Source organism: Corvus brachyrhynchos, unplaced genomic scaffold (genome assembly GCF_000691975.1).
Source record: "Corvus brachyrhynchos isolate BGI_N302 unplaced genomic scaffold, ASM69197v1 scaffold59, whole genome shotgun sequence".
Taxonomy (NCBI): Eukaryota; Metazoa; Chordata; class Aves; order Passeriformes; family Corvidae; genus Corvus; species Corvus brachyrhynchos.
This window is the reverse complement of record NW_008246054.1, coordinates 5,210,693-5,228,095: the sequence shown is the minus strand read 5'-3', so window position 1 is coordinate 5,228,095 and position 17,403 is coordinate 5,210,693. Positions and strand designations below refer to the sequence as shown.

General features: G+C 41.4%; 1 protein-coding gene across 23 annotated transcripts in view; it reads right to left on the bottom strand.

Moving 5' to 3' along the window:
* The window catches only part of FNBP1 (formin binding protein 1), a 71,495-nt gene that overhangs the window by 42,628 nt on the left and 11,464 nt on the right, over positions 1-17,403 (bottom strand). For all 23 annotated transcript variants that reach the window (XM_017745470.1, XM_017745471.1, XM_017745479.1 and 20 more), the window contains exons 4-6: positions 15,043-15,190; positions 2,649-2,711; positions 1,739-1,843 (exon numbers count right to left, since the gene is read on the bottom strand). In XM_017745470.1, coding sequence (XP_017600959.1) covers positions 1,739-1,843; positions 2,649-2,711; positions 15,043-15,190 — 316 coding nt within the window. The remainder of the gene's footprint in view (positions 1-1,738; positions 1,844-2,648; positions 2,712-15,042; positions 15,191-17,403) is intronic.

The following is a 17,403-nucleotide window of genomic DNA, read 5'->3' as shown; positions in this document are numbered from 1 at the left end:
GGGAAAGAGCACCAGGGTAGGAAATTGCTTCCCAGAATTTACCTAACACGTTTAAATTGATATATCACCAATATGGCACCTTTTACTCTGACCAGAAAAGGCCAGCCTTAGAAAGGGATGTAGAAATAAGGAGTTTCAGTCCCCTATTTCAAACAGTAAGTCATGTCTTTGTATCCCTTTGACATGACCTCAGCTTTGGAACAAAATCTAGGGCAAGCCCTAATTTTATCTATGAAAGAAGTATTCTAAAATCACTTTATACAGATAAAGCAGAGATGATCCCTCTCTGTTAGAAAAACCCACATGTGGTTCCACATCTTTAACAATCTGTACAGGCATTCATCTGTCGAGTGCCCTGGCAAATCCAGAAGGCAACAAAGGATCAAATCTACATGGTGAATTTGCAACTAAGAGCCAAGCAAATTACAAGACCACAGAGGTATTTTGTCCTTTGATATGCAATAGCACTTGGGGGAAATTTTCTGAGTTTGTTTTTGATTTACTGTCCTAATTCCTAACAGCACCCTCAATGCTATCTGCCACGCAACGTCCTGATGCTCAGCATACCAGAAATGTGAGATCCCACAGAGGTAAAGGGAAATTTATATTTCATATCTTCACAGGACTGAAGTAACTGAAAATAGAATGAAGCAGACCTCTTGAGAAGCAAAACCTACATTTTACAAGGAGACCTCAGACTAGAAAGATTTCTTACCTATAATTCACTTTCTTTTCCTGTCCCTGCAACAAAACGTTCAGTATATTTTAAGCTTCAGCTTTTACATTTTCCTTTCTCTTTTGGTTGCCTTTTCAAAAGTTCTGGCTATTTTGTGCCTGTCTGACTGAAACTCCAGGAGGACAAAACTGTCCTTACACATTGTAATGTGGTGTTTCTGATCTACATTAGTGCATCTTCTGAGCAAATGTGTAACTCCAAAAACAGAAGCAATTTAAAACATTTTCTTCCTCTTCATTGCTTCCTTAAGTTACAGGTACTGGACTTGGACCAGTAAAATTTAAACTTTAAGGATCCTTCCACACATCCAATTTTGAATCAAACTGAAGAAAGAAAGTATTTCCAGACAGATGTGCTGAAGCAGGACTGGATATTTAAAATTAAGCATTAGTTCAACAACTTCACTGAGTGGGGATCATTGTAAAAAAAGCCACAAATGACTCTGCAACCAGCCAGCAACTGAGAAAATAAAAGCCTTGTGCCATCTGTGACAAGCATGGATTCCAGGATTCTGCATCACGTGGAAAGCTGTCCTGCTCTAAACCTACAACTATGAAAAACAGTTCTGGTAATACTTCACTGCATCCAGTGACATTGGGAAATCTTTGAAGTGCTGCTCAAAGGGCAGGAAGTTTGGTTCTACCTGGATCACAGAGGGAATGAAAATGTGTGGAAAACGCAAGCAGCCCTCAGGGAGCCCTCACAAGCCTGACTGTCACAGAACCTGGGGTGTTAATTAAAACTGAGCTTGCATAAACTCCTTTAGAGCCATATCAGCTCTGTTAAACTCAGATATCACCTACTAAAAAAACCAACTTGACTGTATCTGTTTAGAGTTTTTACATAAACAAAGGTTTCTGCAGAGATCTCCCTGTTTTTAATTAACCTACAGACTGACTGAAATAAGGCATTAAGCCTCAGGGCTTATCCTACCAGTAGGATTGAGGAAGTAAACCTATCACATCCATGTTTACAAACAGTCTCTCCACCCTCCAAGCTCACCTTTTCAACATCTGCTTTTGTCACGTTGATGTCAGCATCCATTTTCTCAAAATACTGCTGTGCTCGATCAGCTTCTTTGCAGTCACGTTCAAACCGCCTTTTACTCTGAAAAGAAAAACCAGAAACCCTCATTATGGAAAGCAAAAGATACCAAAATCTACCTAAAATTCATGCCTGTCACTAAAACAATCTGTTGTAACAACTGAAGGATTTTTAGGCTCTCTTGTTTACACTGGAATACATTTCAATATTAATGAACTTCCAAAAACTGAGTTACCAGAGACACATTTTTTCTTCCATTATCCAGGCTGCTTATATTTCAGTATTTTTCCCTTTTACGATCACTCCCACTCTTGAATCCCTCTCTTCCAACACTTAACCCCTTCATTTTTGTAAATTAACAAGGGAGTTACTAAGATGAACAGATTTGCAAGTAGGACTTTTGGTTATTGGTAGCCCCTTTCTATCCTCTCCTGTACTTAGAGTCTCACCGTTCACTCAACGCATCAATGACAATTCCAATGTATTTACTTTTGAGAAGCAGCACCTCATTCAAGAGACGGTCCTGCTCAATTTATTCACACATTATGAAGCTGTTTAACTTCCAGTGGAGTATCTGAACAGGACCCTTAGGGACTCTGCAGTTTCAGCAATGCTTAGCACACTTTTCAAGTCATATCAAATGAAATGCTGCTCGTGATAGACAAAGAGCCCACAGAAGCCTAATGTTCTGTTAAAACAGACCTTTTCAGGACTATGACTGTATTTAAGACAGCAGAGTTTTAAAAATCCCATCTCTACAACTTTTATCCATATACCTTTCTTTTTCCAAAGAAAATGTTTGAAACCATCTCTTTGAAAACAATATATAAATGACTTAAAGGTCACGTCTGAGGAATTTGCCACTTACTGCTTCAAGTTGTTTCCAGCAAGTTTCAATGTGTTGTTGTGCCTTTCTGCCATCATGGAAGTGCTGTTTAGAAAAAGAAAAGAGAAAGAAAACATTTTGAACAACAAAAGAACAAACAGTCAAGTATGTTGAAGAAAAAACCCAAGCAGAAATCATTCTGACAGCTGTGTTCTGCAAGGCTGGCGAATTGAGCAGGTGTGTGATGACTATCTAATGTCTCAGCAGGCTGCAGATGGATATTTGCATCAATTATAGTGGTTAGTTTGACTAAGACTAATTAATCCCTTTAGCAATTCTACCTTGTATTGTTCACTGTATCTCATAATTATTGGTTTCTCGTATCATGAGATCTGAAGCACTTTTATCTGACGAGTATTTCTTTGGTGACAGACTGAACACTAGCTCTAAATTAAAATTTCTCTCTACATGGAACTTACCAAGACACACTTGATTGGCACACTCTAACAACTGATATTTGTCCTGATTTTCATTCAGACTCAACAAAAAACCCCTCTTCTTCCTAGTTACTGGCTGCGAGTGCAAGGCCAGCTGCTCCTTCCTCTCGAGAGGTTTTTGGTGCTGTGTGTCCCTCCAGAATCCCTCCTCCGTCACACGCTGGGGGTGAGTGTGTGTTCACAGGGTGAGGTGTAACAGAAGTTTTAAATTGAGATGTCAGCTAAACAACAGGGAACTCCTCTCCTGGCATGCCTTTTGGAACAAGGCTCTTAACTGCAGTTGGTTTAAATAACAGTTCTTAGCCCTTACACAACGCTCTTTGTCAAAGAATCTAATATATATTAGATTTTTTCCCTCTGCAGAATCACTGAATGGTTTGGGTGGGAAGGGACTTCAAAGACCACCTTGTTCCAACCCCCTGCCATGGGCAGGGACACCTTCCAGTATCCCACGCTGCTCCAAGTCCAGTCCAAGCTGGCTTGAACATTTCCAGGGATGGGGCAGCCACAGCTTCTCTGGACAAGCTGTTCTTCCATATGCCTGGCTTTCCCTCAGCATAAGCAATCCATTCCAGATCACTGTATAAGTCAATGACCCAGCTCTAGACAGAAATGTAGATGCAGACCCAGCTGACTGCTACAACAGGTTACTCCCCTCCACAAACCACCTTGTAAAATAAATAATGAAGCAAACTGAAACAGGAAGAGAGAGGCCTTTCTTTTGGATTATTTACTGGCAATTACTTTTACTCAAATATAGGAATTGTGTTGCACAGTAAATGTGAAAAATAAAGGCCAGATATTGCCAGATAATCCCACTGCAATTCATGTGCTCTCACACCCAAGTGTAATCAGACGTCAGATATATCTTAAGGAACATGGTAACTGTGGTCTATTGGGGTAAAAAAAGCTCACACTCCAGACCATTAACCTGCTACAAAATGCCACAATTACAAAAATATGCCTGCAAGCACTTTATAATTGGCAGCTCCTTGGTTTCCTGCATCTTGCACTACAGCAACTGGTACTTTCCTGTGTCAGGGGAGTGAGGGACATTTCAGAACTGCCATTCTGGCTCCTTTAGACATGACAGCAAAAAGCCCCAAAACTGCAATTCTCTATCATGCCATGTCCAATAGGCTCATTTAGCCTTAAAAATCACAGTAATGTTCAACTTGTCTGCAAGAACAGAACAACACATGGGCTATCCTGGGTGCTCTGGATGCTGTTACCTGTAGTCCCAAACACTGTCTGCTAAAGAGGGATGCTCACCTAGAACTGAGCACAGGGACATTCCACAGCTTTATGTGTCTGGATGGTGCTTATCTCCACATGAAAATCCTTAAAGCAGACGAGAGAGGCCCAGTGTCAGAAATGCTTTCAATCCTGGCATGTGCCACGCTCAGCTCTGGCTCTGCTCCTGCCCTCCGAGGAGGGAGCGCGTGTGGCCACTGGGCCATGGAAGGGGAAGCAGGGACAGCCTGGCACTGCTGGGACAGGAGAGACCTTCTCCAAACACCATATCACCACACTGTGACATTAAAAAACCCCTGACATCAGTGTAAAACTGCTGGGTGGCAGGGAAAGGCTCCAAGTTGATTTTGGTTCCTTTTGTAGATCTCCGTGTCCTTTCAACTCTGCTTGTGACAGATGCTGCCTCTTCCCTGCCAGGGGCGCCTCATTTCAGGCTTTTGTAATTCGAGTTTAGGAAAACAGTCCCAAGGAGCAACAAAAACAGTCCCAAGGAACAACTGTAATTTAACACAACATTTTTCAAAATTTTGCTAATGAGCATGAAATTCATGGAAGTCACAACAGTGAAGCTGGAAGTAAAATGACTCCAATATCTTCATGTTGCCTTCCCTGCTTCCACCAGCCCCCATTTGTGTGCTCTCCACTTCGCTTGTTCCGACTTGACCGGTGTAGGAAAGGACCTGATTTGGGAACAGCTGGCTTGTGTGAAACCCAATACTGTCAATGACCCATAAACCTCAGGAAAACAACAGGCCAGGTTCATTTAACAGAAGACAATTGTAGAGAGGAGCTGAGCTGAAGGATGAACTTGGAAACAAAAGCCTATCAGATAACAGGACTGCCCTTGGCGTGTATTTTTAAACCTTTGTAGTTGAATAATGCAATTTTAACAAGCCATCCCTGTTCTTTCCAAATTTGTCTTCTCTGTAAAACAAACTACACGAGCTTCTGGAAGTACATACAGGAAGCATTGAGCCTGAGCAGTGTGACCACATCTAGTTCAGATTTTGCTCCATTTTGACTTTTTTTTTTAGAAACTCTTTTACACACAAATGGAACACTGAGACGTAATATGGGCATTGCTGAAGATTACTAAATAGTGAAATATTAAATTGTGATAAAGACAGGTGCATCACATCTTGAAGAGTTCAGTGCAATACTGCCTTTTTTTAGTTCAACCATTTTCTAAATATACTTATAACCCCTAATTCTTGCTGTGTTGTCCCATATATATCCTTTTTGTAAGCTAAGGCACTTCTGCTTTTGCAAATCTTTTTGCCCTCAAATGGTAATTTCTGCCTTCCAAAAATTCATTTTTACATACAGCAACTAAGTGGAACCTTCCAACTATCTATATTTCTTCACTGGGTGTATTTTATGGGTAAGAAAAATCAAGGCACTATGGTCAAGTGATCTGTTTAAAGTCATACAGGAAGCCTCCAGTTTCCTCAAACCATGCACTATCTTCAACTTCTGCAAACTCATTTCCTTTACAATCCTCTTAAACAGCAAATGTCCTTTACCTTCACCTCCACCCCCTCCAAAACCCCAGCAAAAATAACTCTAAGCTCAACTATTCCTTGATAAGGTTTCAAGATGCAAGTTGTAATTTAAATAAATTTCTTTGAACAAATTAAATAACTGGTTATTCTACACCTGAATATTCAGCAAATGGAAACATGACAAATGATTCAGCAAATCCTGTGGAAAACTACCACTCTTAGTCACACCCATTTCAGCAGCACACAATGATTAATTTAGAGTAATTGATACAATATTGCTTCCCCGCCCCCCCCAAACTGGATGCCCAAACTAATGCCCTCAATCAGGCTGTTTAAAAAACTCAGAATATGAGCAAGATACCCAATTAATAAATCACACCTCAAGGGTGCCAGTGAGACATTAGCAGCAGTGTTGGTGGTTCACATGCCATGATTTCCTCCAGACTTTTCACCCATATCCACAGAATTCTAAACACACATTAAAAACACAGTAAAGTGAAAAGTTTGGGTTTATTAGTGTTCATTAAGTCAACCTCCCTAAATCACCTTGAAGTCTATAACTTTGCAGTCTTTGGCAAACACTGTGCCAACTTTAGGATTTCCCTGAACAATATTTTATTGAAATATTAAACCAACTAAATGGCTTAAAACACAGCAGCATTGCCCAAACCCGAACCACACATGACCACAACTGTCCTTTTTCCTTGTGTTAAAGCCCAGTGTGTCCCAGGGTGCTCTGAACAATCCCCAATGGCCACGTTTTGACTGGACAACTCCATCCATTCCAGCTCACAGGATAAACACAATAATGCAGGCTTCAGGTGATCTCACGAGAGTTCACAGAATCAGTTTGGAAAAGACCTCCAAGATGGAGTTCAACTCATGAGCAACCACCACCACTCCAACCAGACCCGAGTGCCATGCGCTGCCTTTCCTTAAACACTGCCAAGGATGGTGACTCTACCACCTCCCTGGGCAGCCCAATCCAACCCTTTCCATCACGAAATTCTTCCTGAAATTCAGTTGTTAAGACTTGAGATACTTTAATCGGAGTGTTAACTCACTCATGTGAGGACTGTGGATTACCTCAACTTTTTAAAAGCTTTTGTTATATTCAAAAAGCTCTCCGCTCAAGGAATGAGCTTTTCCCTTTGCAAATGCAGCCATTGGGATCAGTGTGCTCTCCTCATTAGGAAGCTGCTTGTGTCTGGAACAGCTGGGGAGCAATCCTGGCTGCTGGGCAATCAAAGACAAACCTCTCATTGACTTTTGCTGGGCTCAGATTTCACCCGTGTTGATCAAAACCCTGGAGCTGCAAGTGAGGGACCCACAATGCAGAGCCTGTTCCTGCCAACGCTGCCACAATTAGGAGCAGCAGGATATTTTTGCAAAACTCCCTTGGTATGCACGAGGGTTTACACAGCCCCAGAGCTCACCCAGCAGACAACAACAGCTTGTTAGAAGATGCATCTTAGCTTTTTTTCCTGACCTTTTGAGAGAAGCAGGAGAAAAGATGTTGCTAAAAGCATCTAATGAAGGAGAACACATTCCAGTATTTTTGCTGAGGAGTTCCTGGGCATTTTTAAATGAAAGAATTTCCTGAAACATGTAGATTATCAGCATGACAACAGGGCTGCTTAGGCTCTGCCTAAACTGATCATGTGAAACCTTTTTAAAAAGGCCTGTAATAAGACAGCCTTGTTTTTCTTAAACAAACAGGAGTTGATTAGATAGTTAAACTTAAGACTTGTACATCTAAAATATGTTTGTATTAGAAATAATCAGAAAAACAGTCTTAATTTATATGCATAGCATATGGTTCATTTGACAACATCCTTTTCAAGAATTTTCAACAAATATATCTAAGGCAAGAGTGCTTCATTCTTTTCTATTTACATGAGATAATATAACAGACTGACAAAACAGTTACCTTTGACTTCTGTAACAAGTACTCCCAGCTCACACTGATAATTAATATAAATACAGTACTTCATCCTCCAATTCAAACTCTTATCTCCATTTTTGTTACAAGTGATTTCTAAAATAATGGCTAGTGATTAAAGCACACCAGAGACGGAAATAAGAGAACACTATTTTTTCCTCGATTTTCTCAGCAACATTTGCAAAAAGCCTTGTGAAATGTTTTTCTTTTCCTTGCTGCAAAGACAGGAAACAGTCTCCTCCGAAGAAATCTTTGTTTCCAAAAATAGCAACATGTTCTTGCAGTCTTATCACTCTCAGTTTTAGTAAGAGTAGCATAAGACATAAAAGTAGCATAAGTCCTGTGAATGTTAACATTAAATTCCTGACAATTTTAACACATTCATCAGCTACTTAATATTGGGGCACAACCCTGTTCTCCATCGCACTATCCACAGGAACATTATTTTTAACGTGGACTTATCAACTTGGTCAAGCCAGGAACAGGTTAGACAAATATCTGTTCAATGTTGAACTTAATTTGATTGAAGTATCTGCTCCTGGAGTGGTGCATTCCAAAGAAATTCCATTTAATAAGCACTATGACCAAAGCTTCTCAAGCTTCAAATTCCAGATCAGCTGCATGTGACAACCTGAAGTAGCTGCCCCTACTGTTACTGAGCTGTAACAACAGAATGATGGATGGGGTTTGGAGCAACCTGGTCCAGTGGAAGGTGAACCTGCACTGGGCAGGGAGTTGGAACGATATCATCTTCAAGGTCCCTTCCAAACCAAACCAGTCAGTGACTCCCTGGTGATTGGCACAAACCTAAAAGACACTGTGGCAGTAATGTTTATGGTAACTTGCAATTTTCATGCTAAATATGACAGATACAGTCCTTATATTGGGAACTGGAACTCAGAACTTCTTCTCAGGCACAGAGACAATCCTGCAGTGTGCAAGAGCAGCACTGCAATCCTGCAGCTTCCAGTACAGCTCCATGGCAGCAGAGCTAAGGGATCCTCGGGAGCACTCTGCTGTATTGGCCAGCTCTTGGAGAGGTCCTGCTGAACCATCTGCCTTCAGGGCAGCAAGGCCAGCAGGCCCTGGAATCAGGCCCTGGTATGACAGGTTGTTTGGAGATCATGCACCCTCCTTCAACCCATCCCTAGGAACTAATCTTGTCCTTAAAAGCTCACCTGTTCCCAAGTGCTCCACAAAAGCAAACCTAGGGCTTTAGGGCTTTTCAAATGGAGATTCAACATTACTACTAAAAACTATGGTGCGAAAAGTTGTTTGTGCTTTTATATCCTTCAGTAAGTATAGAGGAACATGCTGCTCTAGCTTCCACCTCTTCTCCTTCCCAGTCTTGTCACAAAACTCCCCTTCCGCTGATCCACAGTTAAAAGATGTGAATTGAAATGGTCTGTGACATTCCTGTGTAAGTCTTGCACTACGAAAACCAGAAGATGTACAAGTTAACGCCTCAAGAGGCAAGGAAATACTTTTAGCTGTTTCCATATACCTTCATGCACATGTTCACCTACACAGGACTATCAAGACCTGCATCAGATATATAAAATATTATGTGTCAGCTAAAGTGCCAGCTGAACATACCCACATGTACCACGTGCCACAGGCTTGGATGAATACCCTTCTCCATAGTTAACACATGCACCACTCATCTGGCTTTATCATTGCTCTTTCATTTCAGGCCAATCTCTGTGGCTCTACAGGCAGGTCACAAAGGGAAGAATACATCCATGGCCAATGCTCAACCCCCTCACCCTCAGGCATCTCTCAGTCATGCACTGAGCAGGAAATGTTACTGTTCATAGAAGGCATCTCTCATCTTGTCCCTCTAAAGGGCTCTTGCTCTGCAGAGCAATATTCAAGCTAATTCACAGAAAATGCAACTACATTTGTTAGTAAACAGATTTTGTTTTCCCAATCTGAATCCTTCATGTGGTAAACAGAAGCCAATTTATTTATTTGGACTATCATTTCATAGTTCAATGTACCCATTCAAAACTGGGAAGAGCAGGATATTGAGTTCAGTGGTCTCAACTTTAACCCTGCTAAATCCAAAGGTCACATTACACCTTTCAGTTGAAGGGGTATTAGTATTAGTTTCCCACACAACAATGCTTTGGAAACTTTCATAATAAGCACTTGCTTTTTTCCCCCTCACAGAAGCCAGTTCTGTTACAGCTGTAACATGTAACACAGCACAGTTACATGATAACACAGCAATATTTAATACAGCTTTATTGCATTTGAGATCCGTAATTTAGTGAAAACCAGCAAAGATTCCATAGGAATCCACAGAATTTATGATGATCTTTCCTGAATAATTTTCTGCATTCTTTTATTTAGTAATTACTACTTAATGCTCTACAGGTACAATTTAACTTAATGAAATACAGCTGAAATACCTTGCAAGAAAGAGGATGAATATTTAGGACTGTTGTGGAGTGATTTATCAAGCACAACATAATCTCCCACAAATACCTTTATATTTAGATTAAAACTAAGACCTTCACTCCATTCATAGGGCAATGAGCTGGAAGTGGGCTAGTCCCAAAATAAGAGTCGGGTAAAGCTTGGTTTAAATTGCATCAACCTGAAGTTTGAAGTTTGGCAAATCACTTCCTTTCGCTGTCACTCTTTTTCTCTTCCCACCTCTCGCTTGGCCATTGGTTTGTCACTTCTGGAAGGCAGTAACGTCTCTCTGTGCCCCTGCAGCACAAAGCACAGCTGTGCTCCAAACACACACAGACCTTGAGGCACATCCAAAATGCAACATGGAAAAATCCATTGTGCTCCTGACAGGGCTGTGTGCTGCCATCCTGCCTCACGCCTGCTCCACGCTGGGAGAAATCCTCTGGAAAACCACAGGACTATTTGCAGAACAGGGCACCATTCAGAATGAGTGAACGTGACAGAATTCCTCCAATTATTTACTTTTCATCAACACCTGAGAGCCTACAAGAAACAGAAAGTCCTCTGACAGGCATCCCCCTCGATGAATGCACACAGGGAGGGCGCACATGCTCCACTATAAAGAACCAGATCCGTTCTGCCCCCATGGTACCCATAAGGATTCATTCATTCCCTGTTCCCCTTCTATCCCCATACAAAATGGAATGTATTGACATCAGGTAAATTCTCTCCCAACCACAGAATCCCAGTGCTACACCAATGCAGTCTGCAGCAAAGCTCTTGGCTTTCATGCTTGATTGTATGGAGCCAGACCAGCCCCAAGGGGAGGTAGAGGTAGAGGTGAGAGCAGCAGCAGTAATAAGAGAGATAGTTCATGACTCCCAAATACATTTTTAGCTAAGCTGACATGAGCAAAGGCTACACAAAGCAGCTGCTTCCAGAGGCCGTGAGTCAGACCTAGTTTGTGACCACAGATCTAAATCAGAATGGCCCCAGGAAATAATTCTTGAATTTCTATCCAAATTACAGAAGGGTTTCCTCAGCCATAGTTAGATCTATAAATCAAGCTGTGCCCTGTGAAGTGTTATGGGGAAAAAAAAAAAGACAACAAACAGAAATTCTCAATGGTTGGCTCAGTACATTTCCAACCTAGAAGTGTATTACATGTCAGTGCTCGTGAAGTAAAGTCCAAACACTCCTCTTGACCTGACAGGATCACCACCTTTTCTTTTGTCACAGATGAACAAGATTAAAACCCAATTTTGTAACACTGCAGGGCCTCCAGCTCAAACTTGACACCTTCGAGAGCTACCCCAAAGTAAGGCTTTGGTGACACTGGGCTCACACAAAGCATGACTGCAGAAGCAAGTTCTTTCCCTGAACCACTCAGGTGATTCCTACCTCATTTGTGTGACCTGGTGACGTCTTCCAACAGCAAAGGGGAATTCAGTCACAGGCATCTAACCTCAATAACCTCAAGAGGAAGATGGATGGGGCATGCCCTTCACACAACACTGAACTGAAATTTGAGCTTTTAAGCAGCTAACAAGGACCCTGAGGATGAGAACTGCTCCTGAGAGAGCACGGACACAGTAACATCAAGAGAATACAAGAAGAAGTTCAAGTGAGGAACTACACTATAAAGAGTTTCACTTCACTGGGCAGCTGGGAAGAACTGAAACAACGCAAGGAGTGTGTTTCCCTGTGTGAAAAGCAGGCAGGGTGTGTACCTGACTTCAGTGACTGTGAAGGCAAAACAACTCATTTGGTACAGTGACAACACTGAGTGTAATCCTATGGAAGAGAAATGTGTAATAGGATAGTCATTGATTCACCTGTGTTGCTAAAGATATTCAAGTTTCACACAAAGAGTTTTTGCTTGATTTTTTGTAACCACTTTCTGATGGTCAAAAGCCATCAGGCAACAAAGCACATGATCTGAAAAAATGCATAGGTAACCCAGAACTCTCCCAAGCTCTGAATCAGATCAGAGGAAAAAGGAGGCATCTGTCTTTTGAACAACAGCACCAAACCACTGGGCTTGCACATCATCCCACCTGTCCAACCTGCACATTCGTCCTGCCTGGTTTTGATTAATTGCTTCTTTCCTTATTTTCACCACTAGCAACTGTCTTTCATAGAAAAAACATGACATAGGCAGCCATCAAGTACAAGTTCCAGAGAGCCAGACAAACCCAACATATGTACAAATTGCATGCCAAATGAATTTTATCCAGCGTAAAACCAATGTAAGGTGTGATACAGCATCAGTTCTGCACCACTTACAGGCCAGGGGCTTGCACATGTCAAGGAAAACACAAGAAGTGATTAATTACTGTGTGACCCCGATCATCTGCTGGTGTAATTCCACTTGAATCAATAGAGCTAAATGAGCATGAAAACAGAGCAGAGCAGGCAGGCACCAGCCGCCACGTGTTTAAAGATCACCAGCCACACTCATCACATGTGACTCCAGCAAACACTCTTGTGCATCAAAGGGTTTCCTTTGGAAACAGAAGCTGTAAATTCAGCTACATTTAGAGATATTAGAAAAAATTCTTCCCTGTGAGGATGCAGAGGCCCTGGCATAGGTTGCCCAGAGAAGCTCTGGCTGCTCCATCCCTGGAAGTGTTTAAGGATAGGTTGGCCAGGGCTTGGTGCAGTCTGTTCAAGTTGTCCCTGCCCATGGCAGGGGGAAAATGGGATAAGCTCTAAGGTCCCTTCCAACACCATTCTGATTTGCCTGACCACTTTCTGCTGAACTTGAGCTCATCTTTCACACATTTATAGTAGGACACCTCTGTGTATCATTTCCATCTTCCAGTGGGTAAAGTATAACCAAAAGAGCAAGGGTGCTTATCTACCACAGCCATGCTGAAATCACTGGGAATTTGTACCATTTTACAGGTATTTGGACACCTGAATGACTTAATTCAAGACTCAGTGGACAAGAATTTGAGTCTCCCAACTCCTACACATGGACCCAGCCCCAGGAGTGGCTCATCCAAATGATTCTTTGGACCTGGAGCACAGCAGCTGATGGCAGAACAAGCAGAGAGCACAAGAACTTTGCCAGCAAAACTTCTGGAAATACCAAATCATTCATTAATTGATATCATAAAACTATTTATCAAAGCTGCAGCCCTCTGTGATATTTACACAACAACCACCCTCCCCTCCTGCAGATCTCAGCAGGATCAATGCTTTTACAGGATGAAAAATGCCTGAGGGTGGGAACAGTTTCCTTTTCAACACCATTTTCTCATAAATGAGAAATCTACAGGAACCAGACAAGGATTCCTAATTCATATAAGCTTCTATTTATGTTGCAAGAACAAAACAACTGTGACTGACAACTGCTTTCTGTTAAAGACCAGTAATTATCAGCAACAGCAGGTAAATACATTGTCAGTTGCTTTTTGCTGTTCCCATGTTCTTATCACTAGGCCAATATTAAACTGATTTTCCTGTCATTCACCCATTACTTATATGAGACATACTTAATAGAAAAGTTTACAAACAAACCAAAAAACCAATAGCTACGGCTCAAATTCTTTACAAGAAATATTGCGAGCCCTCTTCCATCATACTTAAAATGTCTAACAGATACTCCAATCACCTTATGTGCCCATATAACTGAGAAAACAGGCACAAACATTAGAACTGACAGAAAATGCCACACTAGAACGCTGCTTTTTTTTTTTTGCTTGGCTTATTATACCAGACCCATGCTGAATACAAGGTCATGGAGGAGCTGAGAAAACATTCTCATCACAGCTATATGTAAAACACCCTCCCATGCTTCCCCTCAAAGATTACACACCATTCTGCAGATTAAAGGTATGTCTATATATTCTTTTCCTCTGTTGACAGAATTATCATTCCAATACTATACTTAGGAAAAGGTGGTGATTTCCAGGGCTCTGGTCCCACACAACACCTCAACACATGCTTAGTGTTTAGTGGGACTATTTATAAATGTAGAAGTTTTGCAGGAGTATTTTTGCATTTTCCAAAATAGACCAACAGTTTGGAAATGAAATATAATGCCCTCATGCTCCCTTTGCACTTTGCTTAGTCGTTTTATACCTGTTCTATGAGTATTTGTAGTGCTTAGAATCCTTCTCCTATGCTCACACATCCAGGAGATAAAAGGGTTCAAGGGAAGGAAGGAAATCACATCTCAACAACCCATTTTTCAGAGCTGGCAATGTGCAAATTAATCAGCTTTGAACATTCACTGTAGCAGGCACATAGGTCCCTAAAGTACCAGCTGAGATAGAGCACTAACGTGAAGCTATTAATTCTACCAGTCTTGAATGACAACAGGTTGAAAACCACATTCTCCACACTCACCAAACAAGACAACCCCCCTATTTCTTATTAAAATAACTTTTTTACAGAGTTCTGTTGACCAGATCTGGCTGAGAAGCACAAAAATGTGAATCAAAATCCAAATAATTCTCTCAATCAGCCTCAGCCCTGCAGTTCCTCTGTTTATTTCAGGCTTTACACAGTGCTGCTGGACTCTTCCCTAAGCAAGCTTTTGGCTAACAGAGCCTTAAGCACAGATGGGTCTCTGACCTTATTTAGCAGGGATTCTCCTGCAGGCACTGCTGTCTGATTTTATAACATTTGATTCAAATGGTTCAGCGACTCGGCCAGGGCACATAACCCACTTCTTCAATGCTTGGTTCATTAGCACAGCTCATGTTTATTAACTACAAATAAATCTCACTTAACATTGAAATCCACTACCACTAATTAGCTGTCTTAAATAGCAATTCATTGTGAATAATAAATAAAAAAGGATCAGTTACCGATTTCCTCTCCTGTTTCAGCTCCTGCACATAGCGTGTTAACTCTCCAGTGATCAGAGAGGTCATGTTCTCTGAAATGACCTCGTGCTGCCCAGCATAGTCATTCATTTCATTTAAAGTGGCTAGGAAGGCTCTAGTTGATGTGTACCTGCAAAGGACAGAAATGCATTTTGCTTTTAGTCCCTTTCTCTTCAGACAGACACCCTGCAAAGGGAGGTGGGATCCTCCTTAAGCACTTAGCGTTGCTATGTGAGACTGGGTATGAATTAGCACAGATTCACTGGAAGGAATTTCTCCAAAGGAAGCCACACACTGACAGTTGTCTGACAAATCTATCTCAACTTAGACAGTTTGACACTGGCTCTTAAAATATCACTGCTTTAGAGTGCCAGGTTCTTTATCAGCACAGCTCTGGGGCTTCAGTTTTCTAATCTCTATTCACCAAACATTTCTACTTACACTCTCTCAAGTCCTACGATTCAGTGCACAGAGTCATCAGTATATCCTACCTGGCAAAATCCTGTCTAAGCAAGCAAAATTTTGGCCAGCATAGCCTAGAAAAGAAAGTTTTTCACAGCGTAAATTTGATTTAAATCATATACAGTTTATAATGTTTTCAAATAAGTAGCGAGTTAACTAACCGAGTGTTCATTGTCAACCCATATTTTTTAGTACCTTCCATCACAAGGTTTATTTTTCATGTCAAATAATCTCCCATACAGCATTCCATGTATTATCGAAAGGAAGAAATAAACATCTGTGCACACAAATTTCGAAACAGCAGATTATGTCACTGGTATATTCATCCCAGTGCCAACAGAGCTGCATTTAAATACCCCAGCTGGCTGTGCTGGGCAGCTGGAAACCAGCAGCAAGACACTAGTACATACTAGAAAAACTACTATTATTAAATAGTAGTGGCCTGCACTGGTAACATCACCTAAAGGTGAAAAATCAAAGCAAAGACAGAGATATTTAGAGGAAATAGATGGGAGTGATACAAATAGGGATGAAAAACACATCAGAATAAAATAAAACCAGGAAAAACTAAACAAAAAAAAGGACTAAAAGGGACTGAACACATAATCCATTACAAGCAGAAACATCCACAGTCAAGACGCGAAATGAAAGAAACCCCAGCTGCAAAAAATCCCAAGGTATAAAAGGCACAGAACTACAGACTGACAATGAGCTTGAAAAAGCTGATTTTTAGCCAGCTTGTCTCAAAGCAGCATCCAAGGCACCCAAAGGTCACATGACAAATCCCCAGACCTTGTTTTGAGACATGAAGTAACTACACTGAGGTGAACACTGTATTTATAAAGGGCAAAGGATACACAGGATTTTCTGTGCCACGCCACATAGAATCATTCAACTCCAATATCCTTTTTCAGCAATGAAGGATGTGTCAAAACCCATTGTAGTAAACTCAAAATACCCATTTATGGTAGAGCTATCCAAAGGCAGATTTATTCCTAATCCTGGGTACAGACCAAAACAGCCATTGTGCTGGTAACATAATCTTCCTTGTGTAAATACCAATATCTCAGGAAACAATGGCATAAATAACTGATTCCCAAACAATGTTACTAAAAATAAATTTAAAAGCAAGCAAGAAGGCTGTTATCTCTGTTATACAAGCCACTGGAGTAGCTGTATAGAGCAGCTTGGGGGGCTGACCCAAAAAATCTGTATTAATGTAATCATCCAGTTGCACCCACATCCAAACTCTTTTGAAACATGTCAAATTTCAAGGTCAAGGGATTGAGGCTGCTGCTGGGCTCTCCAGAGGCAGAGCAACCTCCTGAAACACCAGGCTGAGGCACAGCCCCTGCCATGCCTTATTCAGAGCTGCATTACAAAACACTGACATTGAGAAACTCCAGGGTTACAGTGCTCTGAGAGGAAAGATTCTCACTCTGGTTTAGAGTCTGTTGGGAAGCTCATCTTCTAGAAAGTTCTCCATAGAGAATATCTTTATTCTCCCCAAGGGCAGGAATGTTCTCAGTGACCTGTGGTTGTCTTATCACCTGGACCATGTTGCTCAGAGAAGGAGCTGAGCTCTCTGTTGCTGTCTGCAAGCACATCAATCCTCTGCCATGGGGACACAGGTCTGAGCAGGTGAATCAAAAGCAGACAGGTGAGGCTGTGTCACATCCTTCAACAGCAGAAAGCCCCAGGATACTGGGAGTACAAACCTTATCCTCCACCCTGCTTTGCAGGAGCCTCTGTGGTGTTAGAACATTACCCCTTTTGTAAGTTACTAAGCTGTGCTGTCAGCCTGTTTGAGTAATTTAATACTTACACAGAGTGCTTGAGTTTCATGCCAAAATTAACAACTATTTCTGCTCCTGCTGACAG